We start from the raw sequence: 15,637 nt of genomic DNA, 5'->3' as shown, positions 1-15,637 counted from the left end.
GAGTCTAATTTGCCTTATTCCTTGTGGTTGGCCATGTTTTTAAATCAGAAGATGAGGTGAAAAACAAACATGTTTAGATAAAATTAAATAACGTGTCTTATTTCTCTATCCAGGCTGAGAAAACAAAACGCCAGGTCTCTTTTTCAGGAGTGGCAACCCATTATCTTATTTTGTTGCGGTACGCGGGCCTCTCCCGTTGCGGAGCACAGGCTCCGGACGCGCAGGCTCAGCGGCCATGGCTCACGGGCCCAGCCGCTCCGCGGCATGTGGGATCTTCCCGGACCGGGGCACGAACCCGTGTCCCCTGCCTCGGCAGCGGACTCAACCACTGCGCCACCAGGGAAGCCCCATTATCTTAATATTTTGTATTGTTAAAAGGGAAGTGAATGGTTTGGTTCTGATATTCGTTGGAAAATCCTAAGGAAAAAAAAGCAAGGCGTCCTGATGCTCCACCATTACATCTTCATAAATGATATAGAGCAGTAAGCATCGGGGTGATATTCTTCTCTAGCGATAGCATTCTACCTCAGACTTGGATACAATTCCCGGCTTCTCCCCTCTAAAAGTGGCGACCTCGAGTAACCTCTGTAGATTTGTTTCTTCGTGTATTGAGGAAAAGTACACACATATCACGAGGTTGTTTGGACCACTAATAATGTCACCCCCTCATCGCCACCATCAGCAAGAGCCATCCTGTGTGTAGCCACTTTACATTGTTTTATATGGTCAAGTGTCTGGACTTGCTTTTAGACATGCTGTTTATCATATGTTTATATTTGGGAGGGGGAAGGGAACCGGTTGTATTTTAGTTTAATTTGAGTTTTAAAAGGAAAGTGGTGGAATATAGGTTGCTCTGATGGACAAGGACTGAGCCAAGTCAGATGTGAATCTTTAGGCTAGAACTAGATAAAATGAGATTAGATGTCTGAATGCTTTTGTTTCCTTTAAACAGATTAAAGACTTTAAATGCATAGCAGCTTGTCGGTAATAAACAAGTGTGGGTAATGGCTGGTAAACAATCACTACTATCGGAGGTGGTCGCCTCACAAGGGTTCCAATTAAGAGAAGCTGACAGCTTGCGGCTTTCTGCGTAGTCTGCTGCCGGGGCCACATCGGCCGGTTTTACCCCGGACTCAACAAAGAGGCCCGCGGAGCACAGCCTTGACGTCACTCAAACACTGGCCCCAATCCTGCTGGGTAGCGCCGTGACCCCGCCTGCTTGAGCTCCGAGCAGGGTCCGCGCCACGCCTCTGGGGCGGGGCGATGCCGAACCCAGGCGGGCTGGCTCAGTAAAGCGGAGGCAGCGGGGGAAGATGGCGGCGGCCGTTCCGCAGCGGGCCTGGACCGTGGAGCAGCTGCGCAGCGAGCAGCTCCCTAAGAAGGACATTATCAAGTTTCTGCAGGATCACGGTTCAGATTCGGTACTGGAGGCGGCGGGGCGGCCGGGCTGGTGCGGCTGAGGGACACTTCACCCCCCCGTAGATGCCCATACATTCCGTATTCCTCGGTGCCCCCGCCCTCGCTCTCCAGCGGCCGGTGGCCTGGAAGGCCGGAGAGGTCCCGCGTGCGCTCCCGAGCCACGCTCCCGCCCCTCGGGCCGGCCCTATTTGGGCAGGTGGAGCAACTTTACCTCTTGCGGCACGCAGCAGTAGCAGATTTAGAACCTCATTGAGATGCTTGAGTGAGGTGGAGGCTGTGAAAAAAAGGAACCCAGTAGATTTTGGGGGTTGAGACGGGGGCCCGAGGACTGGAGGCTTGCGTGAGATAGATCCCTGGCGGGTAGTGTGGGCTGTTAGGGAAATGAGAAGGGATGTGAAGATTTCGGTGGGAACGATGGTGCGATTTGCTTTTCTCATCAATTACCAAGCACTGAACACTAATAATTGTGATTTTTTAACAGTCTCGCTGTTTAACTTTTAAAATATCGATCCTTTAAATGACCTTTTCACCTGTATATCTAGGGGAGTTACATGAGTATTTCGGGTACAGTGGTCTCCCATTGTTATAAACAAACCAAGAAATCTATTTGGCATTCTTCCTACTTTTACGCCCTGCATTTTTCAGCACAGTCTCCATCTTAACCACTCTCCGTAGTCACAAGTTATTTTTGTCAGACGGCTTCTTTTCCTTTGGAAATTAATATAATTCATATCTCCTTAAATTGCAGAACGACTGTACAGTTTGTGTGCCCGCAGCATCTCCCACATATCAGAAATAGCAGTGGTCTAAATGTGGTTTATCTCCGATTTTTAACTTAATTTCCAATAATCTCCCTCCTGAATAATAATTCTGACATCAGCAAATACTTATACAATATCTACAGCAAGAACCGTACTCAGTGTTTGGGGATACAAGTGTGAAAATGAAAGACTATGCCTCAGAGACACCATTTTATACCATTTTACTATTTTAGTGGAATTATTTTCTCTTAAGCCAATCCACATTTCACTGAAACAATAGAGTAGATATATCATTTATTAACGTGTAATGCCTCAAAACTGTACTATATTCATCAAATTCTTATAAAACAAATCATCCCAAGGTGGAATCTAATATAAAACTGGCCCACGTTGGACAATTTCAAGAGACTTGGCTTGTCAAAATACTAAGATACTAATACTAATATACTAATCTTTTACATGCATATTTTCCAGTGTTCATTCACATATGTAAACCTATATTTGACAGTCACTATTTTATTGATCATAAGATATCATGGAGATATTTATATTTTGGATATCTTTCTGAAAACTTGCTAAAGAAATCACAACAGTGCTAAAGTAACTGCTTCTATTTAATCAAAATAGCCTTTCCCATGAGCCTTTATCCTTTAGAACATTTCTCTCTAAGCGTCAGAGAGAAAAATGCAATAGTGATAGTTTCAGAAAAACTGCTTTATTGTAAGGTTAGAAGGTTAGAAAGATTAAAAGATGCCAGAGGACAACTTTGGGAAGGTAACAAAATGAGGAATCAAGCAAGGACCACAAGGTAGAAAAGGAAGAATAAAGTAAGGAAAACATGTACATGATTTTGAGATGAAGGTACATGATTTTGATGATTTGATATTTCAGTAGTAGTATTTCAGTATTCATCTGACAGTTTAGTCTTATATCTGAGAGAAATGGAATTCTACTGTTAGAGTTATTAAATACATTATTAATCAAATAGGTAATATGTATTGAGTTCTTACTGTGTGACTGGAAATGGTTTATTACATTTACCCTTATAAGAAGCCTCTGACATAAGATGCTGTTATTAATCTTTCACTGTGATGCAGAAACTGAGTCTTTAGGAAAGCTTAGTCCCTTGTCTAAAATCAGACAGCTAGGATTTTAACCCAGTTGGTCTGACACCACAGTCTATACATTTGAACACTATATATCCAGCATTGTGTAACAGTGTTTCTGGGTGTGCCAAGAATGGGTTACAGATACGTCAAGATAGAAATACCCAACATGGCTAGAGGCTCCCAGCGCACGGGCCAAGTAACATCCTGCCAGGAGCAGCTTTGCCCAGTTACCAAAATGTGCTTGCTTGTGTAAGTGTGCTCTTCCGTGAGCTCCATGATGGGAAAAGGGTTAGTACACACCAGTGTAACCACTATGCAATATTACAGTTCTAATCTTTAAGTATTTCTTATAATTACCCAATATGGTTTTTTTAATATTCCTTCAATCTTATTTTTGTTATGAAGTAGAGTATAAAATGTAATGTTTCATTTCTTTTATCAATAGTATGATTGAAAACATAATTTCTAACTCAAAAGTTCATTTTCTAATTTTAGACCCTTTCTTACATGAGGGAAATTATTTTGACTAACCAGCTTTTTTCTTTATAGTTTCTTGCAGAACATAAGTTATTAGGAAACATTAAAAATGTGGCCAAGACAGCTAACAAGGACCATTTGGTTACAGCCTATAACCATCTTTTTGAAAGTAAGGTGAGTATTGTTACATTTTATTACCAAAATATCATTTTAGATATTTTATTCCCAAAAAGAAGCTTTAAATGCATTTATTTGCAGAATATGTTGACATTTTTCCACCTGTACTTTTTCTTAACTATAATCATAAATGGACTGTCAAATTTAGCATGGCTAATCTGTAATATGGCAGGATGTTTTGATATTTTGAAAGGGAACAGATTTTTAAGGACACTGAAAAGTTACAAATCTAAAGTAAGTTGCATTTCATTAATGTATTTAAACTCTTGGTTAGACCTAGGCTGAGCCTTTAGAAAAGCAAATTTTAAGAAATTCTCCAATATATGTTAACTATGAAATGACCACCTTCCACAAAAAAAAAGAGAATCTTTATTAAGGAATTGATTGAATACTATTCATATCTCTGAGTCTGAATTGGTCTTTCTAAAGGTTACGGGTCTCATTACAGAATTTATTTTGTGAGATAGTTTGAGATTCATAATTTGTTGATTAAAATGCTTAATATAAGATTCTTCCTTTGTTCTTAGCCAGACATGAATATGATAAACAGACCATTTTCCTTACAGCGTTTCAAGGGTACTGAAAGTATAAGCAAAGTGTCTGAGCAGGTGAAAAATGTGAAGCTTAATGAAGATAAACCCAAAGAAACCAAGTCTGAAGAGACTCTGGATGAGGTATGTATAGAATGTATTCTTACTTGATTTCGCCTGTGAATTTGAGAAAAAGTATTTGCTTTACAGCACTGACTTCTATAAGGGGTGGCCATTTTCAGTGAGCCAAACACTAATATGGAGTGGGTTTTCTCCCTTGGGTGTACTCAATAAGTAAAAAAGAACTAGTGCTTTACAGTTAGTAAGCCTTTCCTGTGAAATACCTGTAGTTTTTTTTTTTTTAAAAAACATGTTCTCACTCATAGGGCCAAATCAGTACATTGTTTTTTTGTTTGTTTTAATTTATTTATTTATTAATGGCTGCATTGGGTCTTCGTTGCTGCGCATGGGCTTTCTCTAGTTGCCGTGAGTGGGGGGCTACTCTGCCTTGCGGCACGCGGGCTTCTCATTGCGGTGGCTTCTCGTCGCGGAGCACGGGCTCTAGGCACATGGGCTCAGTAGGTGTGGCTCGTGGGCTCTAGAGCGCAGGCTCAGTAGTTGTGGTGTACAGGCTTCGTTGCTCCACGGGATGCGGGATCTTCCCAGACCAGGGCTCGATCCCGTGTCCCCTGCCTTGGCAGGCGGATTCTTAACCACTGTGCCACCAGAGAAGCCCTTGCTTTGTATTTTATATTGCCTCTATGTCTGGCCAGAACTTCTGAGCTTTCAAAGCTATTTTAAGGGCCTATTCTATAGCCAAGTTGGACTGAGTGAAAGAAACTTCCTTTTGATTATTTTTAGCTTTTTCTGATGTACATGGTGTCCTAGGCAATATAAATAGTTAATTTGGGCCTGGCTGCAGGGTGTGGGTTCATCTGTCTCATCTTTCCCAGCCCAGGTTTTGTACCAAGGTTTGAAGAGCTAGATAAAACTATTTCTGAAATTGGGAGATTGGGATTGACATACATACACTAATATGTATAAAATGGATAACTAATAAGAACCTGCTGTATAAAAAAATAAATGAAATAAAATTCAAAAAAATAAAACATTTTTCCACCAGTGTCTCCATTAAAAAAACAAAACAAAACTATTTCTGTAAATGGACAGCCTTAGTAGAGCTAAGGACAGCTCTTTGAAAAGCCTCAGTAGAGCTAAATTGATTATTATCTTGCCACTTTTGATAATATCTTGCTAACAACTAAGCTCACTCATTCCTAGCAGTGTTAGTATCAGTGACAATAATAATAATAATTTGATAAATGTTTTATATAGTGGGCAAATATTGAGCAGCTACTAAGGTAAATAGAGGTATAATTATTAGAAGGGTTACAAAAGCAGTTGGCAACATAGTTCATCTTCCAGAAAGAGTATTCCAGAAAACTAGAATAAGGGACGTATGAGGTAGCAGATAATATATCAAGAGATTAAGAAAAAGAGCATTCAAATAAAAGTAAAAGCTGTAAGGGCTGGAGGCAGTTTAGAGAGATTTCGTGAGAGTCCTAAACTATATCGTTTTCTTTAAGACGTCTTTTCATTTCATTTAACTGGTCAGTGTGAGCCCTCTTTTTTATGTACTCATTGTCTTCCTGCCTAGATTCTGTAACTTCTTGACCAGTACTTTGCTGGTCCCGGCTGTCTGCTTTCTCTGTTCATGCTTCAGGACTGCAGAGCAAGTACTGTGAAGAAAAATAATCATCAGAATTTTTACTGGGCTTTGTATAAATTAAAGCTTAATATCAGACAAGCATGGTTTCTAGTTTCACTGCTACTCAGCAGCTTTCATAACTATCCCTCGCTCAATTCCCCATCCACATAAACTACTTGACATTTTTCCAGAAGTTCTCAACCTTCTCTTATTCCTTTCTCATTATATACTCTTGTGTTCTATTTTACCAAAATATTAACATACATAGTTGTAACCATTCTCTTCTTCCCAGTTTAAAAGTTCTCTGATCTTTGGTTTTCTTTTTCCTTTTCATGTCTCCCTCAGATCTAAGGCTCTCAAATATCTTCTTTTTCACATCTTCATCCATTCCTTTTTGATTCTCAAGCATTCCAAGGCCTCAGACCTGGAGTGTGGGAAAAGTCACTAATCTGCCTTCATTCTCTTTCATCATCATTCAGCCCCAAAATGGCTGTTCTAGTAAGTTTTCTAAAATATTTTGCAAACTGCACCTTACTCAAAAATCTTCAGTAACTCTATACTGTCTAGAGCTGCACTGTCCAATACAGTAGTCACTAGCCATACGTGGCTGCTGAGCACTTTGTGGCCACTCCGAATTAAAATGTGCCTTAAGTATAAAATATGCAGTTTCAAAGTTTTAATGATTTTTTTTAAATGTAAAATATCTCAACATTTTTATATTGATTACATGTTGAAATGATATTAATGCAGCAACTAGACCAGTTAAAATTACATTTGTGACTCATTGTTTTTCTATTGGATTGCATTTTTGGCATTCAAAACCTTCCAATATCTGGCCCCTGCCCAGCTCCATATTTACTACTTCTATAGAAATATTCTTCTTCGGTCACAGATGTCTGCCCATTGTCTACTAAACTGTCCATACTTTTATTTCTTGCTTAGTGTGTCTCTCCTCTCAGCTTCCCTATTTGTCAGTTCTCTGTCCCCTTCAAGACCCAGGTCATCGGCTCATCGCTTCCTTTGAAACTTTTACCATCCCAGACTTTACATAACTGCCAAAAATTTCTGTAGCACATGGTTATCTATATTATTTACCTCTACCTTATTCATCTTAATACAGAGAACCTTGTCTAATAGCTGTTACTAGACTTTAAATAAATCAGTCATAGTCAATATATTTATTACCTATTATGTATTAAATAGTGTTGAGGAAAGTTTTCAAGTATGAATGAATATTGGACAGGAGAGAAAGTATAAGTTAGGTCAGGAACTCACACTCAGACGTCAGAAGTGACTGTAAAAGTACTCAAGCCAAAAACTTGAGATTCATCCTTCATAACTTCTTTACATATAATCATCACCAAAGTCTGTTGATTCTGCATATATATATCACAAAACTGCTCATCTTCTGTCATCCTCAATGTTGGCACCCCAGCATAGACCTAGACTACTATACTAACCTCTTCCTATCAAGTCTCCCCACTTCCACTTTTGATTCCCTATCCATTCCTCAACTAGGTCAAACTGATCTGTTTAGAACACAAATCTGATTTTGTAACTTCGTTTAAAACTGGTAATTGGCTGCTCAGTGACCTAAAGATAAAAACCCAGATTCTTAACATGTGTTATGTCTTTCCAGCCTCATCTCATACCATTCTTTTCTTTCTTACCTTGCAGACTATTTTCATGCTCTTCCCTGCTATGAAAATGCTATTCTCTGTTGTAAACCTTCCCCTACTGAGGGACCTTCTTTTGTCCTTCAAGATACAGTGTAAACATTACTTCAGAGAACCCTCTCCCAGCCTATAGCCTATACTGGAGTACGTCACTGTGTCCTTCTCATGTTGGCACCCTGTGCTTCCTCTTTAGGTCTCCTAACACACACCTATATTCTCTGTTAGAGGGAGGGCCAGAACCACGTCTGCCAACTCAGCTGTGTATCTCTAGTTCCTGACATATAGAACATGCTCAAATATTTCTTGAATTGAGAATAATTATGTAATATACAGTTGACCGTTGAACAACATGGGTTTGCATGGGTCCTTTATAATATGCAGATATTTTCCAGCAGTAAATACTGCAGTACTCCATGACCCTCAATCCTTAGTTGGTTGAATCTGTGGACGCAGAACCATGGGTACGGAGGAATCATGTAAAGGGAGGGCCAACTATAAGTTATACATGAATTTTGGACTGCAGGAAGGGTTGGCACCCCTAACACCCAAAGTGTTCAAGGGTCAACTCTACTCTCATTTTTAGAGGCTATGCCGTGATCTAGTTAATTGCAGCTATGATGATCACTCTCAAAAGTTCCTTTATCTGTGTCTAGAAGTTTCTAGGTCAGACCCAATCTCAGGAATGTAGTTCTTTTCCTCACTCTGGACTAAGAAATGCTGCAAAGCCAGGAAATTACCTAAAAGCCAGGTCCGTTCAAGCACATTAACTCCAGGATAGCTTGGGACTGATCTGACCTCCCACCATGAAGCAATCAGGTTCTTGCAATGAAACCCAAAATGAGATCCACCATTTTACAAAGTGTGTTTTATAGGTCCCAGAAGTTCCATGTTGTTTTCATGTGTCATCAAAAGCTGTACCTTGTGTCTCCTACTTGAAGATTCAGTGTATATTACCTAATGCATAATTAGCTCTGAGAAGTTATGCAAAAGAGGCATATTTAACTTGAATGCAGTATTTCCCAAACTTAATTATATTAGGCCCTTTTCTTCCAACAATGCCAAGGAATGGGTGATCCATAAAAGACACTTTGTGAAACACTGAAATTGAGGCCCCAAGTAGGCAGATTGTGCCTTCACTGTTAAGACTGAGATATAGCCACCAATTTATTGTGTTTGCATTATACTAAGACCTCTAATGTAGGTAACACAACATGCCCAAGCAATGTGGTACAACAAAGGGGAAAATAATGGAATGACATTGGTTTTTTTTTTTTTTTTATAGTTATTTATTTATTTTTGGTTGTGTTGGGTCTTCGTTTCTGTGAGAGGGCTTTCTCTAGTTGCGGAGAGCAGGGGCCACTTTTCATCGCGGTGCGTGGGCCTCTCACTGTCGCAGCCTTCTCTTGTTGCGGAGCACAGGCTCCAGACACGCAGGCTCAGTAGCTGTGGCACACAGGCTTAGTTGCTCCGCGGCATGTGGGACCTTCCCAGACCAGGGCTCGAACCCATGTCCCCTGCATTGGCAGGCAGATTCTCAACCACTGCACCACCAGGGAAGCCCGACATTAAGTTTTAAAATGTGGCTATTATTTGCTAATCGTACCTTATCCACTCAATAGTTATCTGTAATTTCTTTAATAAAGTCTTGATATTCTGATATTCTCACATAATATACGTATATTGTCATCCTCATTTTGTGGCTTTTAAATGTTTTAAGTTAAAATTATTTTCAAATTTGGGATATATGTTAACAGTTTTTGTCAAGTCAACTATATTCCTTAAAAATCATTTATTTTTCTGATAGAAAAGGATAGAGAAAACATAATTCCAACACCTAGAAATGAATGTTTAACATTTCAGAATATTTTTGAATATTTTCTCTGTGTATTTTTATTGAAAAGTTGAGATTTTACTGTAGAACTTTCTACTATTTGCCTTGTAATCTTATAAGAATTTTTCCACATTACTAAAAACTATTATATTACCATAAATATGTGGTTTTATTTTGCCATTATGTATAATAGTGTATGGAATAATTGCATAAAGATTTTTTCCTAAGTTTCAAATTACTTCTTGAGTATATATCTGTATAAAGAGAATTATCATACTTTTAACATTTTAAAATTGCATTCCAAAGAGATGGCACCAGTTTACACTACTAGCAGTAGACTTCTAAAGTAACGTCTCACTAAAACAAGCTTGGAATGGGTCAGGAAGAAAGTTAATGCTTACTTTTGTAATACACTTTGTATTCAAGCTATAGATGTGACTTTCTTCTGACTTAGGGAGGCAGCCTAGCTTTAGCTGAAAGTTCTAATCCTTAAGACTCTGAATTGCATAGGGCTTTATACCCTATCCAGGCCTCACTACTTTCTCTATAAAAGATGGGGAAAGAACTGCCAGGTTGCTGTATGGTTAAATGAATGGACATAACAAAATGACTAGTATTAATACCTGACATTCCATATGTGCTTGAGAGGTAGTAAAGTGGTTAAGGCTTGGGCTTTATAACCAGGCTGCCTGGTTTCCAATCCTACACAGCCACTTTGGAGCTCTAGGACCTTAAGCAAGTTACTTATCCACTCTATCCTTTTGTTTCCTTATCTGTAAAACAGGGATAATAATAGTACCTACCTCATAAGGGAGAGTTAGTTTCTGTAAAACATTTGGAATGTTCTGTAGTATAAAATTCTATATATTCTTAAGTTTACCTAAGAAATTGATTCTTTTGATTCTCAGATTCCTCACTAATGATTAGATTAACCCTTAGCTTTCAAAAAAAAAAAAACAAAGACCCTGATAATCCTGCTTTGTTCTAGGAAATATGCCTCTTATGGTAATTTCTATAGATAATTCCATTCATTGTGTGAACTTATTTTCAATTCAAGTCCAGGAACAGATGCAATGTTACTTGTATTTATTCTAATTGGATATAATTTAAATATTTAGTAATGCCAATTATTGGTGCTAACACAACTCAAATCTTTGAAAAGATGTCACAATGATTTAATGCCTTATAATTTTATAGGAATTAAAATGTAATGATATTTCTAACCTTGGAAAATAACTGGATTCATTTTATGGTTTGATGAATAATTACTCTTGTCAAAAGAACACTGGTTTCCAAAGAAGCTGGAAGTTATTTGCAATTATAGGTGTGCTAGTTACTAATATTCTCATCACAGACTTGAAATGAGATAGTGAGTTTTTTAACTCAGTGGTGAACCAGAGGCAAAATAGTTTGTTACCAAATCTGTGAAATTCTTGTGACTGGACTTAGGTCACAGTTGGCTGTATAAGTATTCTGTCATCCTTCTAAAAAAAGGACATGAATTAACAACTCTGTGTGTGTGTTGTTTCTGTTTCTAGGGTCCACCAAAATATACAAAATCTGTTCTTAAAAAAGGAGATAAAACCAATTTCCCAAAAAGGGAGATATTGTTCACTGCTGGTATACAGGAACACTACAGGATGGGACTGTTTTTGATACTAATATTCAAACGAGTAAGTCTAAATGTAACCTTATCTCTTTGGCTTTAGGGCATGCCAAATATTTGTGTTGGCAGTACCTTTTTCTTGGCTGTCATTTTTTTTCCGGAAGTCTTTTACACCTGTTATTTACTTGTAAAAGGTTTTCAGTTCACTACTTGGCTGGGTGTAAATGAAGACCTTTTGGTCATTGAAAAGCAAAAAATAAGGAAGCTTAGTCTAAACTTTGTTAATGCCCCAAATTCTGGCTTTTGTATTTTAATATAAAAGGCAGAATAGTGTTATTTTAATGGTGTAAATATAGGTCCTTTCCGTCTCCCTCCTTTAGACCATAATTATTTTTACATCCAGAATTTTCTTGATGAATTACTTGGCTTTCTGAATTTTTATTTCTTTTCAGATGCATAGCATGGTAAGTTCTGAAATCAATTTAAAGACTTAAATCACTGTGTTTTTCAATTGGAACTTAACTTCATTATTAATTATAAAGAAAATCTGTTTTACAGGTTCGAAGAAGAAGAAAAATGCCAAGCCTTTAAGTTTTAAGGTTGGGATAGGCAAAGTTATCAGAGGAGTAAGTAAAAACTGGCCATGAACCAGTAGATATTCTGGCACACGCTACTTGTGGTATGGTAACATAAAGAATTAGGTTTGAGAATAGGATGAAAATAATCTTTCGAGTCTCACAAATCAAGTGTTATCATTGCTAACTGATCTGGCACAAATTACATTCTCTGGATCTCAGACAGTACAGCCTACCTCAAGGCTGCTAAAAGATTAAGTGGGGGACTTCCCTGGTGGCACAATGGTTAAGAACCCACCTGCCAAGGCAGGGGACAAGGGTTCGAGCCCTGGTCCGGGAAGATCCCACGTGCTGTGGAGCAACTAAGCCCATGTGCCACAACTACTAAGCCCGTGTGCCACAACTACTGAAGGCCGCATGCCTAGAGCCCGTGCTGCACGAGAAGCCCCCGCACCGCAACAAAGAGTAGCCCCTGCTCACCGCAACTAGAAAGCCCACGCACAGCAACAAAGACCCAATGCAACCAAAAATAAATAAAATTTTTTAAAAGAAAGATTAAATAGGTATAACTTAAAGCACATAATAGACTCATATTATTTCCTTCCATGCCTGCCCCTTTTATTATTTTTTTCTTTGTAAAGTAATTGCCAGAATGTTTGGCTTTCTAAATTTGATTCTTATAAAATGTTAAATAGCTGTTGTACCACTTATACATGATTCAGAAAGGTAAAATATCTGTTCCACTAGAAGTACTGATAGAAACTTCTAGGAGTCTTTCCTGTGGCCCTCTCACCTCTCACAATTTAGGCTCAAACACCAAAAATATCTTTCAAATGTTAAGTATGCCTTTACCCACCCTTACATGTGAGAGATAACAGAAGGAAACTCTGAAAAAAGGGGAAGTTAGGCTTAAGCTGTACTGACCATTGCACTGTACAGTACAAAAGGAGATGAAACAGTAGGATGCCAAATATTAATAACCAAAATGCCTATTTAAATGCAGTTATGAGGACCCTAAATATGTTATTCTTTGTACTGTGGTAAGACCTAAAATATTGTTCAATCATATCCAGAGCCCAAAATAGAATATAAAACATCTTGAAACTAAAGGTTTAGTTGAAAATCACTTTTAACTACTATCTGATTATACCAAGTTGATACATCAGGTTGAGCTATTTTTGTTTCTATAACTAAAATGTTTACTGGTAAATTTGTTCTAGTCAACCATACTCTTAATTTCCAGTATGTGACAGATCTCTATCAATCATTTTAGCTTTATGTAATTTGTTACATTTCAACAGAGTATATGATATTAGTAATATATTCTGTATCCTTGCATCATATTGTTTTTGGTAATTTGGCTTTAAGATCCAAATTTGTACAAAATGACATTGTATCATTTTGAAAAGTTCAAGTATTTACACTAGAAAATTGTTTAATGTGTCCTTAACTTTTTTCATTGAGGAAATAAAGGACAGATTTAGAGACTCTCACCCAAGGACATTACCTTAGGACATGAAATCCTGTAACAGAATGCTTTGTATGTAATCTTGCCTTTCTTCTGGCTTTGCATGCTTTTGTAAAGTATCATTAGTTTTGATTTTATGTTCTTGCCTTTAGTGGGATGAAGCACTCTTGACTATGAGTAAAGGAGAAAAGGCTCGACTGGAGATTGAACCAGAATGGGCTTATGGAAAGAAAGGACAGCCTGATGCTAAGTATCCTTTTTTCCTCTGTAATTAAAAGAAAAATCATTAAGAAAGATCACTTGAAGGTATGTAAATGCTGTCTAGGTTAACCTCTAGGTCAGAGATCCCGTCCAGACCAGTCTTCCTGATATTTAGATGCTTTTGTGTCAACACCTCCAATATACACAATATTTTCTACTGTTACAAGTATTCTAACTTGAGCTGGAGTCATTTTTCTTCCTATAAGCTCTTAATTTTCAGGACCTAAACTGAGGTTTAAGTTTCCATCTTTGAAAAGCTACTATTAATGTTTGAAGGGTTTATTTAAAGGAGTTAAGATGCTCAATACAAACAACTGTAGCAAACTGTAGGATTCAGATATGGCTCATGGTAATTTTATGCTTCCATATGATTTCAGGCAATTAACTGGGTACTCAAAGCTTAGAAATGGAACACGTTGGGGATCACCAGTTGTGAAATGAAGGAGACCACAGGTCCAACATCATAGTGTACGCATTTGTGATTACAACTAGTGACAGTACTTTTCTGATAGGCCCAATTTGTGAACATTAAAAAAAAAAGAAGAGCCATGACTCCAGTCTATTACGACCAGAACAATCCAATAGCTAAGTAGGAAGGTAGTTTAGTTGTTGGTTCCATTCCCAGAGAACTAGTTGGACCAGGTAGAGTAAGTTTGGGGATAAAAAAATTGGAAGTCCTTTCTAGTCTTATCAATTACAGTTACTTGGGAATATAATAGCCTTCTTCTTCTCAGCCTATCAAAATCCCGTGACCAACTGCAGCTCCCTCTCGTGAAGTATCTCAAGACCAGTCAGATAAAAATCAGTTATCTGAATTCAACATCTGAAAATTCACAGCAAATATCAGGTAGTACCTCATATGAACTTTGATTTAATGTAACATATACAATCAGCTAGATTGAAATCACTTGGGGCAGGGGTGGGGCATACTAAGTAACAGTCTTCATCAAGTAGTGGCTAACTTGGCAGTACTAGAGAGGCATCCAGGTAAGGAAGATCCTAGTTCAAGCTGAATTTATCTAGTCAGCCTTTATTGACAGGTTATGACCTCCATTCACAAAAATACTTTCAGGAACCTCTAGGTTCCTATGTACTAGCCCCTGAGTCAACTATAAAGCCCTCCCTTTGGAGTTAATTACCAGTATCCAATATACATAATTCTAATTTTATTTATTTTTGGCTGCGTTGGGTCTTCGTTGCTGTGCGTGGGGTTTCTCAAGTTGCCACAAGCAGGGGCTGCTGTTCGTTGTGGTGGGGGCTCTAGGTCATGAGCTCTAGACGCGTGGGCTTCAGTAGTTGTGGTGCATGGGCTCAGCAGTTGTGGCTCATAGGCTCTAGAGCACAGGCTCAGTAGTTGTGGTGCACAGGCATAGCTGCTCCGCAGCATGTGGGATCTTCCCAGACCAGGGCTCCAACCCGTGTCCCCTGCATTGGCAGGCAGATTCTTAAGCACTGCGCCACCAGAGAAGTCCCATAATTCTAATTTACAGTAAGGGGAATAAGGGAAGAGGCAAGTTTTATCAAATTTACCTTGACTTCTTCAACAGAATTCCACCAAATGCAAAACTTATTTTTGAAGTGGAATTAGTGGATATTGACTGAAATAGTAAAGGCATCAGCAACAATAAAATACAGCCTTGAAGAAACTTAGGTGTCTCATTAGAACTGGTTACTATTTTAAGGGAAGAGTCAACTGGAAAATTCAAGAAGTTAAGTTAGAACTTGTTTACTTGATCCCCAACTTCTAAGAAATGTAATCCATTATAAATCCTTGAAGTTTAAAATATTTTACTACAGCTGTGTAGAATATCACTTAAAGAGAACTGACTTGCCTTTTACCTCATGTTGTAAACTAAAAGGCTCAATAAAAATTTATCCTACGTCTTGATTTGTGTTGTGTAAATATATTCATGTTCTGATTAGGTTAACCAGTACTAAGACTTCGTCAAACCTGGCAGTAACAGTAAAATTGTCTGGACAGCTTTGCCAGAGACAATCATCTTAAAAATCTTTAAATATTTGTGTATAAGGAAGGCAAA

The 15,637-nt window shown here is 38.2% G+C and overlaps 1 protein-coding gene across 1 annotated transcript; it reads left to right on the top strand.

Annotated features, from left to right (window-relative positions):
- The first annotated feature begins 1,289 nt into the window (after positions 1-1,289).
- FKBP3 (FKBP prolyl isomerase 3) lies at positions 1,290-15,486 on the top strand. Its single transcript, XM_024743432.1, is given in 8 exon segments — positions 1,290-1,421; positions 3,839-3,940; positions 4,510-4,617; positions 11,227-11,281; positions 11,284-11,361; positions 11,853-11,920; positions 13,490-13,587; positions 15,146-15,486. Coding segments are annotated over 8 exon segments (672 nt in total). The 5' UTR covers positions 1,290-1,313; the 3' UTR covers positions 15,201-15,486.
- The last annotated feature ends 151 nt before the right edge of the window (positions 15,487-15,637 follow it).

The sequence above is a fragment of the Neophocaena asiaeorientalis genome, unplaced genomic scaffold, assembly GCF_003031525.2.
Source record: "Neophocaena asiaeorientalis asiaeorientalis breed wild unplaced genomic scaffold, Neophocaena_asiaeorientalis_V1.1 scaffold107, whole genome shotgun sequence".
NCBI classification, from domain to species: Eukaryota; Metazoa; Chordata; class Mammalia; order Artiodactyla; family Phocoenidae; genus Neophocaena; species Neophocaena asiaeorientalis.
This window is presented reverse-complemented; position numbering and strand designations above follow the sequence as displayed.